The following is a 20,333-nucleotide window of genomic DNA, read 5'->3' as shown; positions in this document are numbered from 1 at the left end:
AGGAACGAGGTTTTTGGAAGATCTTTGGGTGGGTGTTGGGAGATGTAGTGTTCAAGGGCAGAGAGACCATGGGTATGTGGGATGTTTGTGTAAAGGGATGTAGCATCTATGGTGACAAGAAAGGTTGCAGATGGGAGGGGAATGGGAATGGATTTGAGCCGTTCTAGGAAGTGGTTTGTGTCTTTGATGTAGGATGGGAGTTTGCAGGTGATAGGTTGGAGGTGTTGGTCTACCAGAGTTGAGATACGTTCTGTTGGGGCTTTGAAGCCTGCCCAGAACCTCAACTGGAAATATTACATTACCACCCAAACACAGCCCCTAAATACTAAACCCAGTGTTGAACCCTGTCTACAACAGTTTCGACCGCCTTCCCAAAGGGATCCTCCTCCCCTAACCCAAAACCATCCCTTGCAGAAATTTCAGTATTTCCTCACATCCAGTGTTGCCTCCCAGTCCTTCTTGAAGAACATCCCGACAACCCCCCACATCACCCCAGCTGAATCCCGTGCCATCCTGAGCTGAAAACAGACCACTCTATTGTCATCCTCCTGGCGGATAAAGGCTCCACAACTGTGGTACTTGACCATGTGGAGTATGTGGCGGAAGGACTGCGTCAACTCTCTGACACCTCAACCTACAAAGCTGTTACCCAGGATCCCATTCCCTCCATCCAGACTGAGCTGCAGAATCCAAGGTCCCTCACAAGGCCTCACAATGGCTTCCATAGACCTACTCATTCCACCTGAGCCACATACCCCTACCTTCTACCTATTACCCAAAATCCACAAAGAGAACCATCCTGGCCGTCCAATTGTGGCAGGATTCAAAGCCCCAACAAAACATATCTCAGCTCTGGTAGACCAACACCTCCAACCTATCACCTGCACACTCCCATCCTACATCAAAAACCACTTCCTAGAACGCCTCAAGTCCATTCCCACTCCCCCCCACCTGAAACCATTCTTGTCACCATAGATGCTACATGCCTTTACACAAACATCCCACATACCCATGGTCTCTCTGCCCTTGAACACTACATCTCCCAACACCCACCCAAAGATCTTCCAAAAACCTCGTTCCTTATCACACTTACCAACTTCATCCTCACCCATAATTACTGCACTTTTGAAGGACAGACCTACAAACAAATCAGGGGAATGGCCATGGGAACCAGGATGGCTCCGTCCTATGCCAACCTCTTCATGGGCTGCATGGAGGAGACTTTCCTGAAAACCCAACAGCTGCTTCCCCTGGCCTGGTATAGGTTTATAGATGACATCTTTGTGCTCTGAACTCATGGTGAAGAAACACTCCTTAATTTCCTCCATAACCTCAACCCCTTTTCAAATCTGAATTTCACCTGGTCCTTCTCCAAAACCCAAGCCACCTTCCTGGATGTTGACCTTCATCTTGTTGAAGCTCACATCCACACCTCTGTCCACATCAAACCCACAAACAAACAACAGTACCTTCACTTTGATAGCTGCCATCCATTCCACATCAAACGCTCCCTTCCGTACAGCCTAGGTATTCATGGCAAACGTATCTGCTCCAGTGACGAATCCCTCAACAATTACACCAATAACCTGACCAGTGCTTTCCTCTCCCGCAACTATCCTGCAGACCTTGTCCATAAACAGATCTTCCAAGACATACATCCCTCCACATCCAACAACAATGTTCCTACCCCCACACCACACAGAAGCATCCCCCTTGTCACCCAATATTATCCTGGCCTCGAATACATCAACAAATTACTACGCCAGGGATATGACTTTCTCAAGTAAAGACATGAAATGGGATCATCCCTTGACAATATTCTCCCCACACCACCCAGAGTTGCTTTTCGTCGCACCCCTAACCTCCGTAACATCCTTGTCAAACCCTACAATATTCCCAGACCACCTTCTCTACCCAGCAGTTCCTATCCCTGTAAACGGCCCTGCTGCAAAACCTGCCCCATGCATCCCCCTACAACCACCTACTCCAGTCCCGCTACTGCTAAAACATACACAATTCAAGGCAGGGCTACATGTGAAACAACACATGTCATTTATCAGCTGACATGCCTGCACTGCACAGCCTTTTACATCGGTATGATGACAACTAAACTGGCTGAGCGCATGAATGCGCACAGAAGAACTGTCCCCCTAGGAGATGTCCAATACCCAATAGCAGAGCATGCCGTCCAGCATAATTCTAGGGACCTAGGAACCTTCTACAACATACATGCCATTTGGCTTCTCCCACCCAACACCAATCCCTCGGAACTGCGGAGATGGGAACTTGCACTCCAACACATCCTTTCATCCTGCCATCCCCCTGGACTGAACCTACGTTAACCAACCTCACTCCCATGTTCTCTTCAGTCTTCAATTTTTTCCCTTTCCTCTTTAGCCACTCACGCATCTTTTCATCCTACATAGTTGTGTATATCTTTATACTATATACCTCTTTACTTCTGTATGCATCCTCTTTGGTTTGAATCTGGCACAGTACTTAACAGTAGAATATCTTTGGCTTCCCTCTGACAACCATGCCTCCATCCTTGCTACCCTCCCTGTTTACCTTTCCCTGTTGCTTCATAACCTGGGTTGTGAGTAACTGAATCCACTTTCCCTTCTTCCCTTTTTCCCCCTCTCTCCTCCCTGATGAAGGAACAAAGTTCCAAAAGCTAGGAATGTAAATTTCCTGTTCTGTTTTGTGAATCTATCGGTTGTACTGAGCTGAGCTAAGTACTGGCCAGCCCCTCTATCTCTTTGTTAGTATTTGTTTCACATCTTAATATGAGATTTGCCATTAATCATTTATTCCATTATCTCTCATTTGTGTATTCAGAAATATGACAATGTTCTTAAAGTGCAGATGAAATCAGATTTTTTGACAGGTATGAGTATCTAATGCTCCATAGATGTAGTAGCTATAGTATAGCACTCTTAGAGGTCAGCATGGAAGTAATAGCAAAAATGAACTAAAGGTATGTAATCAATGGAATGGCATTGAGGTTGTATTAGTAGCAATGCATACACGGTGGTACCTCTGGCATAGTAGCTCATAACTGTGCTGGAGCATCAGAAGAGGCATCAAGTGGACACATTTGGTGCATGGGAATGATGGAGACACCTGTTGTACACTTGCAGTGTGTGATTGGAATGACAAGGCCAGAGACAAGGACAGAAGCAGACTATTTTAATGCAAGACAAGGAAATACAGAGAAATTTGTTTTATTTTATTTTATGAATGCCAAAAATGTGTTGTTACACTTTTTTAGTCTTATAGTATAGTAATATGAGCTGTGTGTTGGCGACTTGATGATGAGGGCATTGCCTACCAAAACATTTTGCTGTATCATATGAGATACAATTAAATGTGTTCAATGCTACCATCTATTACTAAAAAGCAAGCAATCAAATGCAGTACAAGAAAGAAGAATAGAAGCTAATGTCATACAACAGTCATTGATAAAGCTTCCCCAAATCTTCTTTCTGGTATCCTCCCTGTGTTGTTACAGCATACTGTCATTGTCACAAATAAAATGTTGTGTGCAGTCTAATTTTATTGCAGACATTTTCCTCTGTCACTCTTTATATTCTACAAATACAGCTAAGGAGACAGGGCAACTGCTGAAAATGATAGTGGATGATCAAGTGTGTGGATAATACTGTAAAGAAAGATCCAGATAGAGGAGCAATGGACAACTAATGAACGAAAAAAGTTGTAACTGGATACAAAGATGGCTACTGGAAAGAAAGGGGCAGTGTAAAAGAGAAGACTCAGGCTTATGACAAAAGAAGAATTAAAATATGAAAGGAGAACTAGAACATTCAAATCTTAAAGTTCTAAATCAGTCACACAGGTAAAAGTTATCTTGAAACTTCCTGGCAGATCAAAACAGTGAACTGGACTGAGACTCAAACTCAGGACCTGTGAAGTTTGGAAGATAGGAGATGAGGTACTGATGGAAGTAAAGCTGTGAAGATGCATTATGATTGTGCTTGGGTAGCTCAGTTGGTATTGCATTTGGCCACCAAAGGCAAACCTCTTGAGTTTGAGTCTCAGTTCAGCATATAGTTTTGATCTGGCAGAAGTTTCATATCAGTGTAAACTCCACTGCATGTTGAAAAATTCATTCAAGAGTTATCTTGTTTCATGTACAAATAACTAATTTAAATAACAAATGACAACATAAAATTAGTGTGTCAATATTTTGTATGCACAAATGATGGAAACATAAACATCTTAAACCAATCCATGCATATAAAACTTGACCAATATTTAAATTAGACTGGAAAACATTTTATACTGAAAGAATGCTGTAGATCATAAATGGTTGTTGTTGTTGTTGTGGTCCTCAGTCCTGAGACTGGTTTGATGCAGCTCTCCATGCTACTCTATCCTGTGCAAGATTCTTCATCTCCCAGTACCTACTGCAACCTACATCCTTCTGAATCTGCTTAGTGTATTGATCTCTTGGTCTCCCTCTACGATTTTTACCCTCCACACTGCCCTCCAATGCTAAATTTGTGATCCCTTGATGCCTCAAAACATGTCCTACCAACCAATCCCTTCTTCTAGTCAAGTTGTGCCACAAACTTCTCTTCTCCCCAATCCTATTCAATACCTCCTCATTAGTTACGTGATCTACCCACCTTATCTTCAGCATTCTTCTGTAGCACCACATTTCGAAAGCTTCTATTCTCTTCTTGTCCAAACTGGTTATCGTCCATGTTTCAATTCCATGCATCGCTACACTCCATACAAATACTTTCAGAAACGACTTCCTGACACTTAAATCTATACTAGATGTTAACAAATTTCTCTTCTTCCGAAACGATTTCCTTGCCATTGCCAGTCTACATTTTATATCCTCTCTACTTCGACCATCATCAGTTATTTTACTCCCTAAATAGCAAAACTCCTTTACTACTTTAAGTGTCTCATTTCCTAATCTAATCCCCTCAGCATCACCCGATTTAATTTGACTACATTCCATTATCCTCGTTTTGCTTTTGTTGATGTTCATCTTATATCCTCCTTTCAAGACACTGTCCACTCTGTTCAACTGCTCTTCCAAGTCCTTTGCTGTCTCTGACAGAATTACAATGTCATCGGCGAACCTCAAAGTTTTTACTTCATCTCCATGAATTTTAATACCTACTCCGAATTTTTCTTTTGTGTCCTTTACTGCTTGCTCAATATACAGATTGAATAACATCGGGGAGAGGCTACATCCCTGTCTCACTCCTTTCCCAACCACTGCTTCCGTTTCATGCCCCTCGACTCTTATAACTGCCATCTGGTTTCTGTACAAATTGTAAATAGCCTTTTGCTCCCTGTATTTTACCCCTGCCACCTTCAGAATTTGAAAGAGAGTATTCCAGTTAACGTTGTCAAAAGCTTTCTCTAAGTCTACAAATGCTAGAAACGTAGGTTTGCCTTTTCTTAATCTTTCTTCTAAGATAAGTCGTAAGGTTAATATTGCCTCACGTGTTCCAACATTTCTACAGAATCCAAACTGATCCTCCCCGAGGTCCGCTTCTACCAGTTTTTCCATTCATCTGTAAAGAATTCGCGTTAGTATTTTGCAGCTGTGACTTATTAAACTGATAGTTCAGTAATTTTCACATCTGTCAACACCTGCTTTCTTTGGGATTGGAATTATTATATTTTTCTTGAAGTCTGTGGGTATTTCGCCTGTCTCATACATCTTTCTCACCAGATGGTAGAGTTTTGTCATGACTGGCTCTCCCAAGGCCATCAGTAGTTCTAATGGAATGTTGTCTACTCCCGGGGCCTTGTTTCGACTCAGGTCTTTCAGTGCTCTGTCAAACTCTTCACGCAGTATCTTATCTCCCATTTCATCTTCATCTACATCCTCTTCCATTTCCATAATATTGTCCTCAAGTACAACGCCCTTGTATAAACCCTCTATATACTCCTTCCACCTTTCTGCCTTCCCTTCTTTGCTTAGAACTGGGTTGCCATCTGAGCTCTTGATATTCATACAAGTGGTTCTCTTCTCTCCAAAGGTCTCTTTAATTTTCCTGTAGGCAGTATCTATCTTACCCCAAGTGAGACAAGCCTCTACATCCTTACATTTGTCCTCTAGCCATCCCTGCTTAGCCATTTTGCACTTCCTGTTGATCTCATTTTTGAGACGTTTGTATTCCTTTTTGCCTGCTTCATTTACTGTATTTTTATATTTTCTCCTTTCATCAATTAAATTCAATATTTCTTCTGTTACCCAAAGATTTCTATTAGGCCTCGTCTTTTTACCTACTTGATCCTCTGCTGCCTTCACTACTTCATCCCTCAGAGCTACCCATTCTTCTTCTACTGTATTTCTTTCCCCCATTCCTGTCAATTGTTCCCTTATGCTCTCCCTGAAACTCTGTACAACCTCTGGTTCTTTCAGTTTATCTAGGTCCCATCTCCTTAAATTCCCACCTTTTTGCAGTTTCTTCGGTTTCAATCTGCAGTTCATAACCAATAGATTGTGGTCAGAATCCACATCTGCCCCTGGAAATGTCTTACAATTTAAAACCTGGTTCCTAAATCTCTGTCTTACCATTATATAATCTATCTGATACCTATTAGTATCTCCAGGATTCTTCCAGGTATACAACCTTCTTTTATGATTCTTGAACCAAGTGTTAGCTATGATTAAGTTATGCTCTGTGCAAAATTCTACAAGGCGGCTTCCTCTTTCATTTCTTCCCCCCAATCCATATTCACCTACTATGTTTCCTTCTCTCCCTTTTCCTACTGACGAATTCCAGTCACCCATGACTATTAAATTTTCGTCTCCCTTCACTACCTGAATAATTGCTTTTATCTCGTCATACATTTCATCAATTTCTTCATCATCTGCAGAGCTAGTTGGCATATAAACTTGTACTACTGTAGTAGGCATGGGCTTTGTGTCTATCTTGGCCACAATAATGCGTTCACTATGCTGTTTGTAGTAGTTAACCCGCACTCCTATTTTTTCTATTCATTATTAAACCTACTCCTGCATTACCCCTATTTGATTTTGTATTTATAACCCTGTAATCACCTGACCAAAAGTCTTGTTCCTCCTGCCACCGAACTTCACTAATTCCCACTATATCTAACTTTAACCTATCCATTTCCCTTTTTAAATTTTCTAACCTACCTGCCCGATTAAGGGATCTGACATTCCACACTCCAATCCGTAGAATGCCAGTTTTCTTTCTCCTGATAACGACGTCCTCTTGAGTAGTCCCCTCCCGGAGATCCGAATGGGGGACTATTTTACCTCCGGAATATTTTACCCAAGAGGACGCCATCATCATTTAATCATACAGTAAAGCTGCATGTCCTCGGGAAAAATTACGGCTGTAGGTTCCCCTTGCTTTCAGCCGTTCGCAGTACCAGCACAGCAAGGCCGTTTTGGTTAATGTTACAAGGCCAGATCAGTCAATCATCCAGACTGTTGCCCTGCAACTACTGAAAAGGCTGCTGCCCCTCTTCAGGAACCACAAGTTTGTCTGGCCTCTCAACAGATACCCCTCCATTGTGGTTGCACCTACGGTACGGCCATCTGTATCGCTGAGGCACGCAAGCCTCCCCACCAACGGCAAGGTCCATGGTTCATGGGGGAAGATCATAAATGGTATAACTGTTAATGTTGATCTGATAATGCCAGAAAACCTGAGGGAGACCAAGCAGTGCTGGATACAAGATTGAGGGCGAAGAATATAGTTGTCAATGCTGTTTTCGACAGAATGAACAGTGAGTAAATGGAACATGTTTGTTTCCAAATAAGACACCTGAAACTTACCATCAATGTTTACTGTATTCTGGAGATATTTTCAGTGAAATACTTATACAAAGATAAATGGAGGTAAGAAATCAAATTAAATGGAATCACTCTGTGAGGAGCCACCAGTAACCATTCACCCCTTTATAACAAAATACTCAGAAAATATCACTAAACAACCTTTGTAATTTTAAACCTGAATCAAATTTTGGTTCATTTCATTTATTTAAAATCCCTGACATTAATATGAGGATCTTATTTAAGCAAGTTGACCATCTATTTGTGACATGTGAAAATTTTTGCTGGACTGGAACTCAAACCTGGATTTCCTGTATATCACAAGATTTTGCCTCAACCATTTTGGCTGTTTGCATATGCTTCCTGGACCAATCCAAACCTTCATATGTCACAGTCTACTTACTTATACCATAGCCCCCAATATTCACCATCTAATGCTCATTATTAATTGGATTCCCGTGCAGTGAGAATGAGACTAAAACTTGAGACCACCATTGTTATCATCATATTGTAATATTTTACTCACATGTCTGAAAGAACAAAAATTATTGACAATCCACAGCTGTATGAAATTATTTTAAATTTATTTGCTGACTGTGATAGGTGGGAAATCCAGGTTAGAGTTCCATTCTGGCACAAATTTTCTTGTCACTAGTAGGTAGTGCATCTGAACCTAATACAGCTGATGGTGAAGAATTTGCAGCCAGCAAATAAAATTCCAGTTATTTCATACAGATGCGGATCATCAATAATATTTGTTCTTTCAGACATGGAGGTGAAGTTATCACATCTTATTCTTGCAATGAAATCAATGAGAAAGATAAGTTTGCTACTTCATCATCACCTTGGCACAAGATTGAAAACTCGATCTCTTTCTCCACTTCATTCAAGATCTATACTTCATTTGTATGATTACCTGTTCTCAACAATCTATCTCATAAGTAAGGTGTTGCAAAATGTATCAAAACTCATAGGATCTTTTTAGGAAATGAACTTAAATTTCAGTTTGCAGTCTGAAGAAATATCAATAAATTCCTCTTGTTCTTCATTGGCAGGTGTTGATAAAAGTTCTGTACTGAAAGAATCTTTGCTCCTGTTGTGTTGATCAATTTCTTCTGTAATGTCCAGAAGCAGTGATCAATTCAATGTTCAAAGATATTACAAATGTATGTTAGCCTCAAAACAAAGTCAGTACCTATGAACTTCTTGGAACTCAAATGTTTCTCTTGAAATAAGAGCAAATTTAATTCATGAGTTCATACACCTTTTTCGTGATATTCCTGCACGAAAGCCAGTGAGAGCTGTTGTAATAAATTAGAGAAATGTGCTCAGCCCCTATATTACTGCACATTTGTTGAAAATATCTTGACTTAAATGGCTGACTTTTAATGACATTTACAACTTCAGTCACTGATTAAATGCCATGAAAGGCAGGGCGTATGTGCCCAAGTAGCATGAAGAGCCTCTTTCTGGATCACAGCTCACAAACCATGGTGCAGCAACCATTCTAGGACCTCCATGTGTCCACATGTCTACACAATTTTCCCAGTTAATATTATTTTCTTCCATTAAAGAGTGTAGTAGCGCTTACATGTACATAATTGTAGTTACATGTAGCTAAAATAACAAAGAGCAAGTTTTTCAACTAAATGATCGTTAAGGTCATCTGCCACATTGGGTTTTTGAAAACTAATGCAAAGCCACATATGCCAGTTACTTGGCAGTTGATACATCTATCATAAGATGTACAATGTCCACAGCAGTTGAGAAATAAGGTCTTCTGCTATGGTGGAAGGTTCCTTGCTCTTTGATACAGGGTAGGAAACTTTGAAAGATGAAAGAAGTTCTGTAGTACAAACTGTAGCTTACTTAGTGAAGTTTTTTATTGTCATTTCTTTTACCTTGTGCAAAATGTGTTCTCATGGTTTGTTTACCAAACTACTAGGATTTGACTCGACATGTTGTTTCATTTTATTAGGAAGCATGAATTCAAAAGCTAGGGCTTTGGAAAAAATGACACTGTGGTCATTCTTCCTTTCCAACAGTAATACATGTAATACTGTAGTTCAAGTAACTGTCATCATAGTTCCCACATGACACATTTGAAATATCATATTTTGTACTTATATTTAAAAATTTGACCATTCTGACAGAGACACACAAATCACAGAGGACAAACAGTAATTAGAAATGATCTGAATTCCACAAAAATAATTTTCAAGTTGATTTTTACTGAATAAATGCAAATAAGTTGCACAGTACAATTCAAATGCCATCTACCACATTATCATAGTAACAGCCCTTACTTGCTAGCCAAGTAGATATCATTGGTAGTGTAGACATTATTCCTTTACTCAGAAAGAAAATAAACCAGATTATTATTCTCATGAAAAAGTCCCGATACCACTGCTGAGAGGCCATTATGCCCCTGGGAGCTGCAATACACAGTTGGCAGACCCCTGCTTTAAGGAGGAAAAATCTGAAATTTCATATCTGCCATTATTAAGTCTTTGCCATACATACACTGATAAGCCAAAATGTTATGACCATTGCCACGTTGGCTGCCACCTGGTGGTGTTATGGGCAGATGATGCAGTAACAAAAGTATGCAAGAGGAGCAGACACAGACAGGGAATCACCCTAGTGAAGACATGGGCTGGAAATGAGGAAATCTGTTGAGATAAGCGACTTTGACAAAAGAATGATTGTTATTATGTAGAGCCTTTGAACCAGTATGTTGAAAATAGTGACGCCACTTGAATGTTAATGTGCCATTGTCATGGGCATCTACAGAAATACTAAGCACTGAATGGTTGGTTATCCAAAGCTCTCCACAGAATGTGGGGTTTGGATTCTCTGCTCTGCAAAGTAAGGTAGATGATGACCTGTGGCATCTCTGCTGAAAGAAGTCAATGCTGGTGCATCTACAAGTGTTTTGGAGCACACAGGCCATTGTACATTGTTGAACATGCAGGTCCGCAGCAGACAATCCCTACGGGTTCCCATGTTGACCCAACAACATCATCAATTATAACTGCAGTGGATATAGGAGCATCAGTATTTGACTGTCAGTCAATGGAAACATGTTGGCTCTTCAAGTGAATCACATTTTTGCTACATTAGGTTGCTGGTTGTCTCCACAGACACTGTCATTGAGATGAGCAGCAGCTCAAAACGTGCAGCATGACATGGATGCAGGCTGGTGATAGCAGTATTATGCTATGGGAGACATTCTCCTGCACTTTCATGGGACCTGTGGTAGTAATCAAATACAGACTGACAGCTGAAATCACCTGCATCACTTTGTGCTTGATGTCTTCCCCGATGGCAATGTCATCTTTCAGCAGTGTAACTGTCCATGTCTCAGAGCCAGAACCATGCTGCAGTGGTTTGAGGAGCATTGTAGTGGACTTAAATTGATGTCTTGGGGACCAAAGTAGCCTGCTGTAAATACTATGGAACCCATCTGGGTCACTGTCAGGTGCCGTCACCGCATAGGCAAATCAGCGGCCATTACTTACGTGAATTACATGACCTGTGCACATACATATGAGGGAATATGATATAGTTGTACATAAACAACTAGAATTCTCTCAGATACAGATTTATTAGCACTTTGCTTCTACACAGATACAAGTCCGGATGCTAACTGCTGCTAGTGGCCAACATCCTCCCCAAAGCCCTCTCCTCAAAGATAGCACACTTATACACAGAACAAATATCGATATTTATGGTGCTCTACGCCACACATCTAATGCCACAAACCTCCAAAAATCTACAAACACATTGTTAGATCCATGACTTGCTGAATCAGTGATGTAGTTTGTTCCAAAGATGGACAAACAAGCTATTAAGCAGATGGTCATAATGTTTTGGCTCATCAATGTACATGCTAAGACATAAATTCGTACATGATACACAATGTAATTTGTTTACAATGAATTTGTAAACATAGAAAAATATTCATAGGTAAATTTAAATATTGGCTTTAGTGACAGATTTTCAAAGTTAACAAACAAGATCTTACTGTAAAGAAAAATATATTCTATAAAGAAATTAATTTAAGCAAAATGTAATAACAAATATCTACTAAATAAATAGTCACTGTTTTGGTACCACTGGTCCTATTTCCAGAACACTTAGGACATAGGCAAGTAATGGCATTTTATTTCAGATGCTTCTTGTGTATTCCTCCTCCTTGGCATTAACTCAAATCACTGAAATAAACACACCTGATATTTGTTTTCTTATCATATACTTCGCACTTCTCTACCTTCTTGTCCTGCTCCAATTTCAATGCCACATTAATCTAGTTGTTGGTATAGCTGTGCACTTTTTGTTTTCAAATCATGTGCTTTCAATTAATTTGTTTAATGAGTGATAATTAACTGTGTTGTATTTCTGAGGGTAGGGATAGGGGGCAACCAAATAGGTGCATAAGTGGGTGTGACCAAGTGCCTAAAACCACATATAGTCTTGGTCATTAATCCAGAAAGCAGACTTAAACCAAAACATCTCATCTTCCGTCTCACATTATGCTATGTTACCATATCATCCTAAATTTAGATTCTTCCAAAATTATGGTAGTGGTGGTAAGTTCCTATGGGACCAAACTGCTTAATCTAACTTAAACTAACTTACACTAAAGATAACACACCCTCATGCCTTAGGAAGGACTCAAACCTGCGATGGAATGTGCCACACAAACCATGGCAAGGTGCCTTAGACCATGCGGCTACCCTGCAAAGCTCCAAAATTATGAATTGTTTTCTGAGATATAGCTAAATTTTAGACATCAGATATAAACTGTCAAAATAGCAAAGACAGTGCTTGGACCCTGCCATAAACTAGTCTTCCATACAGGCTACCAATGTTAAGCTATGATTCAGTTTTCAATTACCTCTCTAGTGTCTTGACATGTAATGGAATTTTCATTCATTTAAAGTATATTGTTAAAATTATCCATAAAAGCAAATTCTGTAAAATTCCTGGGGATAATTGTAGAAAGAATCTTATCATGGTCTCTTCACATAAACTACTTGGCAAACAAGTTAAACAATCTTCAATTTGCAATGACAATACTGCCCAACACAAGTGACATGGACACTACAAAAATTGCTTATCACAGTTACAATCACCCAGAGCTCCAACTTTCCTGATGGTGAAATGGGATGCCTTCACATAACTCCTCATAAAACAATTATATCTGCATTCACCTAAGCAAATGGGCAGATTTCAAACTTGAAATCGGATTCGGAAGCCAAGTTTTGTCATACAGTAGTAAACAAAAATACTTAGTAATAACACTAGATATAAGTGTAACTTAAATGCAGCGTCTTCCAAATGTGGCTGCTAAAGTCAAAATGAGAAATAACATGCTTCAGAAAATTGATGGGACCTCATGGGAACCTAATGCTCATGTTTTAAGATCCACAGACTTGTCCCATTCATACTCTGTTGCTGGGTGCTGATTTTCATTCTGGATCAATAATGTTCACGCATATATTTATGAGATGTACTCAGAGTATGAACATGCTATGGCTTTCTGTTTCCAGCAGAATCCCACCACCAGATCTAAGAAGATCCGAAGTATTCCTGAATATTTGGATAGCATTCATAATATTTCTCAGCTACCTATTCAATGAAATATTGCACAAGCAGATACCAATGCTTGAAATCAAGGAAACTGTAATGGCACACAACAAACAACCTTCCTGGGTCCTCCTACAAAGTCAATGATTCATGAAAAATCCAGTGGGAGCAGTCATCAGTATTCAAAAAAATATCTATTTGAGAACTCTTCCACACAGATACAAGGATTCAGTCTCCCCAGGCATCAATGGAGGACCATGAACTGGATTCAAACTGTACAAAGCAGATGCAATTATCTACTTCACAAGTGGGAATGTGCAGGTTGTGCAAATTGTAGCTGTAGTGCTACCTTACAGTCAGTCCACCATATTGTTGCTGACTGTCCCCTTTGAGCATACAAAGGAACAATAAAGGACACTGGCCATGCTTCAATGAAGCAATTAAATAGATTAGGGAACTATATCTGAAGATGTAAATTGCATGAGTTTATTGTTGTGCACATTTGACCACAAATGTTGTATAGTTGTACTAGTTCTCATTATATAATAAATAAATAAATAACAGCTACATTGCATCTGTTGTAAGACAAAGAATAACATTTTGAGTGAATGTAAGTAGTGTAAATAGGATACTATTACTTCAAAAAATTGTTATTAGTTATATATGTAATATTAAGCTTAGGTATTCATGCTGACCTCGTTTTATGGCATGTAAATGAGTATTCGATGTATTTACATTATGAACTCTATATCTATATACATAACAATACAAAGGCATCATTTTCAACATAGTGTGATACTAGAAACAAAGGAAATTTCATGTTACCCTTCTCATAGATTAAAACTATATTCCCATGCATTCAGTATATGACTACAAAAACTTATAATAAATTGACAGTCTTTGTAGATTACTGTAAGAAACTGGTACCGGTACTAATATTCATAAATGGAAATGAATGTAGGTTTTTCTTTGCACTTTGTACATCTATCAATTATATTACCTACATCGACAAGTCCCCTTCACATTAACTCAATGATTTATGTACACAATGAGATGATAAAATTCTAATCCTGACTTTGAATGTTACTGTTCTATAATTTCTAATTATTACTGGTAGATGTTTATGATCTGTTTACAGCCAGTTTTAAGGACCCTCAGTTATTATTGCATTTACCCCTATCCACAAACCAACCCCCCCCCCCCCCCCCCACACACACACAAAGTGCCATTTTCATTACTTTTTTATTAAACATCCAAAGCACAGTGTTTACTCATACTAAAATATTTTAATTTTTTGTCCCTTTTTATGCAGTTTCTTACAAAAAAATACAGCAAAAAACAGAGTAGTAAAATCACTTACATGGAGACTACAAGGATTACATCTGCACCATAGACAGGATGAATATTGCACTAAATCAGATTCTCCTATAAAAATTATAGCAATAAAACAACACAACATCAGAGGGTATTTTTCCTATGTGGGAAACAGAAATTAAACATGAAGGGTTGATGCTAAGTAGACCTACTTAATACTTAACTATGATGTGAAATGAATCATGAGTTATCAAAAATGTCTGCACACCTCATACTGGCCTGTTAACATATCAACTTCTACTTCACCCACTGTTACTCCATAAATAGGATATTGATCCAATTTCTCTTCCATACCTTGATACCTGTGAACAAAAAGACTTTCTTATAATTTCTATTTGTCAAGATATTATTTTTTTGCAAGATATAAGGAACAATGAAATAAACAGATTAACAATAATGGTCTTTGTAAACACCCTTCAACCCAAATATATATCTGATCATTGAGATATTTTAAATGACATTGCAGCATTAGGTTGTAGCAAATCTTATAAACAGAGTAAAAAGAGTTCAAAAAATGCAGCTGAATAGTAATTCAGAATATGTAGATAAGCACCTATGGCCACTGTCTACCACAAGAATGAATGCTGCCTGTTAGTGTTGCATGTTGGAGACTAGGATAGATTGCTATTCATTGCTACCATTTTATGGGAAAATCTGTGGGATGGGAATATGTGGTGGAGAATTGCAGCAGCTACTAGTAGCTGCCATGTACAGTGGGTTGTCATTTTGGTTGTAAGAACTGGACTGTTGAATTATTGAGACCCACTCACTCAGTGATACCTGTAAGTGCAGCAATAATTCACAGAACAGGCAAGGAGATTTCTCTACAAAAGGGCTCCAGTGGTGTTATCAAGAACATAACTAGATGCAGTGAATTTCATAACAGGTGCACTGTTATCTTGTGTAAATAGCTGTCATTTTGGTAGCAGTTTCATTCACAGCCCAGCCGTTCTAGCAAGACTTGGAGCTATGCTAGATGAGGGGATCACATGAATCTGCCAGTATCTGTCACAAGTTCAGGTCTCCATCATGGTACCAGATTCCTACTTTGCCCACCTTACAAACTTAGTGTCCTGGCACTGGGCCATCTCAGGCTCACTCCATCAGCAAGACAAACTGCTGCCCCTGGGGCAGCAGGTTGTACCCCATACACAGCAGCCATCTTCCACCATCACGGAGTGTCCACCACACTTCAGTGGCTGGTGAGACCCAGTCATTCATCACAGTGCTGGCTGCCATAGGAAGCTGCCCCACCATCTTCATACACAACTAACATGAGGTGTTTGCAACGTGGCTCCTGCAACAGTGTTGCATGCCACATATTGAGCACAGGTGTCAACAGTGTGGGGCATGCATATTGCAGACAGGTGGCTTTATGCTGATCATCATCTCTTCAGTCACCCAGCTCTCCCCATACAGAGTGTAGATCGAGGAGGGGGGGGGGGGGGGGTCACTATCCTGACACAACACAAAAATACAAGTAAAACAAAGCGTTAATTTCGTCAGCCGAGTTTCTCTGGGCCTCTACTCCCCTGATACTCTGTCCTAATCCTCCCCTGCCTGCCATCCTGACATCATAGCCATCCCTCCAGCCCCAGGGCTGCTATGGGAGGTTGTGTCCCAGGGGTTTATCATAGTGAAGGACATAACAATATGAATTAGGATAGACTGCTACTCAACATTTGAAATATGTGTTGAAAAGCAGGCAGACTTATTTAATAGTAGACTATTAAATCTACATCCTGGACTTTCCACTGCTTTACAAAGAGCACATGTTATGGCATGGACCCTGGAATTGGTGAAGCTCATTAGCTGTTTTTACGTTCCAAACTTTTTTTCCCCACTTTTCATTTTATTTGCCCATATTGTTGTGATACACTATAAGTCTTCTCTCACTAATTATACATATTTGATGAAAAAACTGTGATTTCAAGGTAGAACTACGTTAGTTCACTACATGTCCCATTCTGTGGGATTAAAAAAGTTTGGTACCTAAAAACATGCTTATGTTTCATAAATAGAGCTGTAGTGTGACCACCAGTGTATGGCTAGACGAGAGGAAATGCAGATGCCAACAGAAACATGAAGAACTATCCTACTGATAATGCCTTAAAATGAAAAAGGCAAAATGCATCTAGCAAAAATAAAATACAGTGCAGCATGAAATGACAGTTTTTTATTTGCAATACACATATTCCTGTGCCTGATGTGGAGGATGGCCACACAAACAAACATTTGCTCTACTTATATTCTATCCTCAGTTGAACAGAGAGGGGTAAAAATTACATTGATTATGGATCCTTTGCCGTACACAGTTGTTGTAATAATGATTACAAAAATACAAATGGTAACTAAAACAAGCAGAAAGATTTATATGTTCTATATCTACACCTATGCTCTGCAAACCTTTGTGAAGTACATGGCAGAGGGTATGACCTGCTGTACCAATTATTAGAGCTTTTTCCCATTACATTCATATATGAACACACAAAAAAAATGATTGTTTAAATGCCTCTGTGTATTCTGTAATTAATCTAATCTTATCCTTACAATTCCCATGGGAGTAGTTTGTTGGGGGTTTCAGTATATTCCTAGAGTCATTATTTGAAGCTGATTCTTAAAACTTTGTCAGTAATCTGTCTCAGGATGCTTTCCATCTTTCTTCAAGAGTATGCCAGTTCAGTTCTTTCAACATCTCAGTGACACTCTCACAGGTCAAACAAACCTATGACAATTCATGCTGCCCTCCTCTGAATACATTCAGTATCTCCTGCTAGTCCTGTTTGGTACAGGTCCCACAAACTTGCACAATATCGTAGAATGGGCCACACAAGTGATTTTGTAAGCAAGTCTTGCACTCAAGTATAAGCGGCATTCAAAAAGAAATGAGCCAGAGGCATAATTACAGAAACCAGTACCTGTATGGTAGAAGTATTGACCCTGGCTGTTGAGACACTTGTCCCACTGTTACACAAGATAGCGAATGGCTGTCTCATAAAATTCCTGGGGCTTCGATGTGAACCAGTTCCACATGTACAGCTGGACGTTGACGTCCACATGAGTGCAGGAAAGGTTATGCTGACATTCTCCTTTGTCCAAGCAGGACGCCTTCTGTTTCACTCCCTGCAGCATGGGACAAAAGTGAATGCCCAGGATTACTCGCAAACCCTGACCACCCATTGCCAAGCGATCAAATCAAAATGACCTGGTAATATCAACTGTGGGGTCATTCTGCTCCATGACAATGCAAAGCCTCATACAGCCAACAGTCACAGCACTCCTGCAGAAATTTAAATGGGAGGTTCTTGGCTATGCTCCATACAGTACAGACCTTTCTCCCTGTGATTACTCCATTTTTGGTACCCTTAAAAAGGCTCTGAGAGGCAAACAATTCACCTTGGACAATGACATCCAGCTGTAGGTGTGGAACTGGTTCACATTGCAGCCCTGGGAATTTTATGGGAGAGCCATTCACTGCCTTGTGTCATAGAGGGACAAGTGTCTCAACAGCCAGGGTCAATACTTCTAACATACAGGTACTGGCTTCTGTAATTATGCCTCTGGCTCATTTCTTTTTGAACACCCCTTATATTTGTATGTGCTTACAGATTTACGGATTCTAATTGTGACTCACTAATATTATATTCATAGGATAGCATGTTCTTTTTTTCATTTTATAAAATGCACAATTATACATTTTGAACATTTAAATCAAGTTTACAATCATTGCACAGTTTTGAAATCTTATCCAGGTCTGACTGAATATTAGCCAGCTTCATTCAGACTACTTCATTGCAGATAACTGCATCATGTGCAAAAAGTTTGAGGTTACTATTAATATTGTCTGCAAGACCATTAATATACTGCGTGAACAGCAAGGAACACAACACACATCCCTATGGTTGATTCATGCATTCCTGATGCATTTATTAGCAGAAATGCAAGTTGGACTGAAGAGTAGCCTCATCCAAAGGTAACAAAAGCACTATATATTTTTTATGTTCACACGTGGTTGTTTGCAACTACCAACAGTCACCATAAAAAAAAGCAATGTGTGCCTGACTGACAATGCTATGCAGAGCATTACACAATGTCATGTCATGAACTGTCACATCAGTCTAGAGGCAGGTTCTTTCCATCTGCAATGTAGTTTCCAGAATTACACATCAAGAATAACTATGAAAAGAGAGTTGAAACTTTGCTTTGCACATCCACAAAGCAGTGTAGTAAAGTGTTAAAGTGTGATCATATGGGGTATCAAACAAAATTTGTAACTGGATTGAGGATTTCTTGGTAGGGAGGACATAGCATGGTATTTAGGATGGAGAGTCAACAGCAAAAGTAGAAGTACCTTCAAGTGTGCCCCATGGAAATGTATTAGCACCATTGGTGTTCATGTTATATGTTAACGAGCTGTCAGACAATAAATATTGCAACCACAAACATTTTGCAGATGATGCAGTTATCTATAATGAAGTACAGTCTGAAAAAAGGCTGCTCTAATATTCAGTCAGATCTTAATAAGATTTGAAAATGGTGCAAAAATAGACAACTTCTTAAAATGAAGTGTCCTATGACAACAAAGTCAATGAGTCACAATTGGAATTAGTCAACTCACATAAACATCGGGGGGAATGATTTGTATAGGTATGAAATGGGAAGGTCACACAGGCTCAGTCATATGTAATGTAGCTGACAGATCTAGATCTTTCAGAATAAAGGTGTAGATATCAATATAAAAGCCATGTGTACCAAAAGTAACATGGTTTCATTAGCTTCAAAGGCCATCATCAGATAACAGTCTATTACCATCAAAAAGGTAAGAAACTGACAAAATTTGGAAACAATATTGTGAATGAAAATGTGTTACAGAATTCACAGAGTAAAATAGTCTTGACACCTGAACTTGTGATAAAACAAGAAATATATTAGAAAGGCATAAAAAATATAAAGAGGAAAAAAAGGAGATGTAGAAAGGAGATTTGTACAAGATGAAGCAAATTAGGTTACAGCTTCATATCATGTGACACCAAATATGAAATCAGAAATATAGCAATTTCCTTAATGTTAATAATGAAAAAAACTGAATGTTTAAACAAATAAAAATAGATTGCTAAGATTATGTATCTACTTACAGTAAAACAACAAAATACAACCGGTTTACAGTAATTTAGTGTAAGAAACATAAAAAAATACAAAATAAAATAAATGAAAAAGATGCCTCAACTAATGTAAAAATTATGGGAAATAATAGCATTTGGTGGAGATTGTGTTTGATTAGAAATTATGTGACCTATGGATCATCAGGATCAACAGTCATCTGGTACATATTTCTCTACAACTTCTCACACTGTCTGACCCACCTAACTCAATTATTTAATTTGGTATTTGTTTTATTGTAATTTTCAGTATATTTTAAATGACATAGTAATTTGTTTATTTAGCATATCTCTGCAATTATGAGTAAATTATTTATGTCTGTATGAAAAATTATATGTTTTAACAGAAATAATCAATTTTTGAAAATGTAGTCATTGGATAGGGAAAAAGAAGAAGAATAAGAAGA

At 39.0% G+C, this 20,333-nt stretch overlaps 1 protein-coding gene across 1 annotated transcript in view; it reads right to left on the bottom strand.

Annotated features, from left to right (window-relative positions):
- LOC126204421 (uncharacterized) overlaps positions 1 to 20,333 on the bottom strand; it is a 270,652-nt gene that overhangs the window by 11,127 nt on the left and 239,192 nt on the right. The window contains exon 23 of the mRNA XM_049938808.1: positions 14,976 to 15,069. Within this exon, the coding sequence (XP_049794765.1) occupies positions 14,976 to 15,069 (94 nt within the window). The remainder of the gene's footprint in view (positions 1 to 14,975; positions 15,070 to 20,333) is intronic.

Source organism: Schistocerca nitens, chromosome 9 (assembly GCF_023898315.1).
Source record: "Schistocerca nitens isolate TAMUIC-IGC-003100 chromosome 9, iqSchNite1.1, whole genome shotgun sequence".
Taxonomy (NCBI): Eukaryota; Metazoa; Arthropoda; class Insecta; order Orthoptera; family Acrididae; genus Schistocerca; species Schistocerca nitens.
The sequence above is the reverse complement of the archived record's forward strand: the minus strand, read 5'-3'. Positions and strand labels throughout refer to the sequence as shown.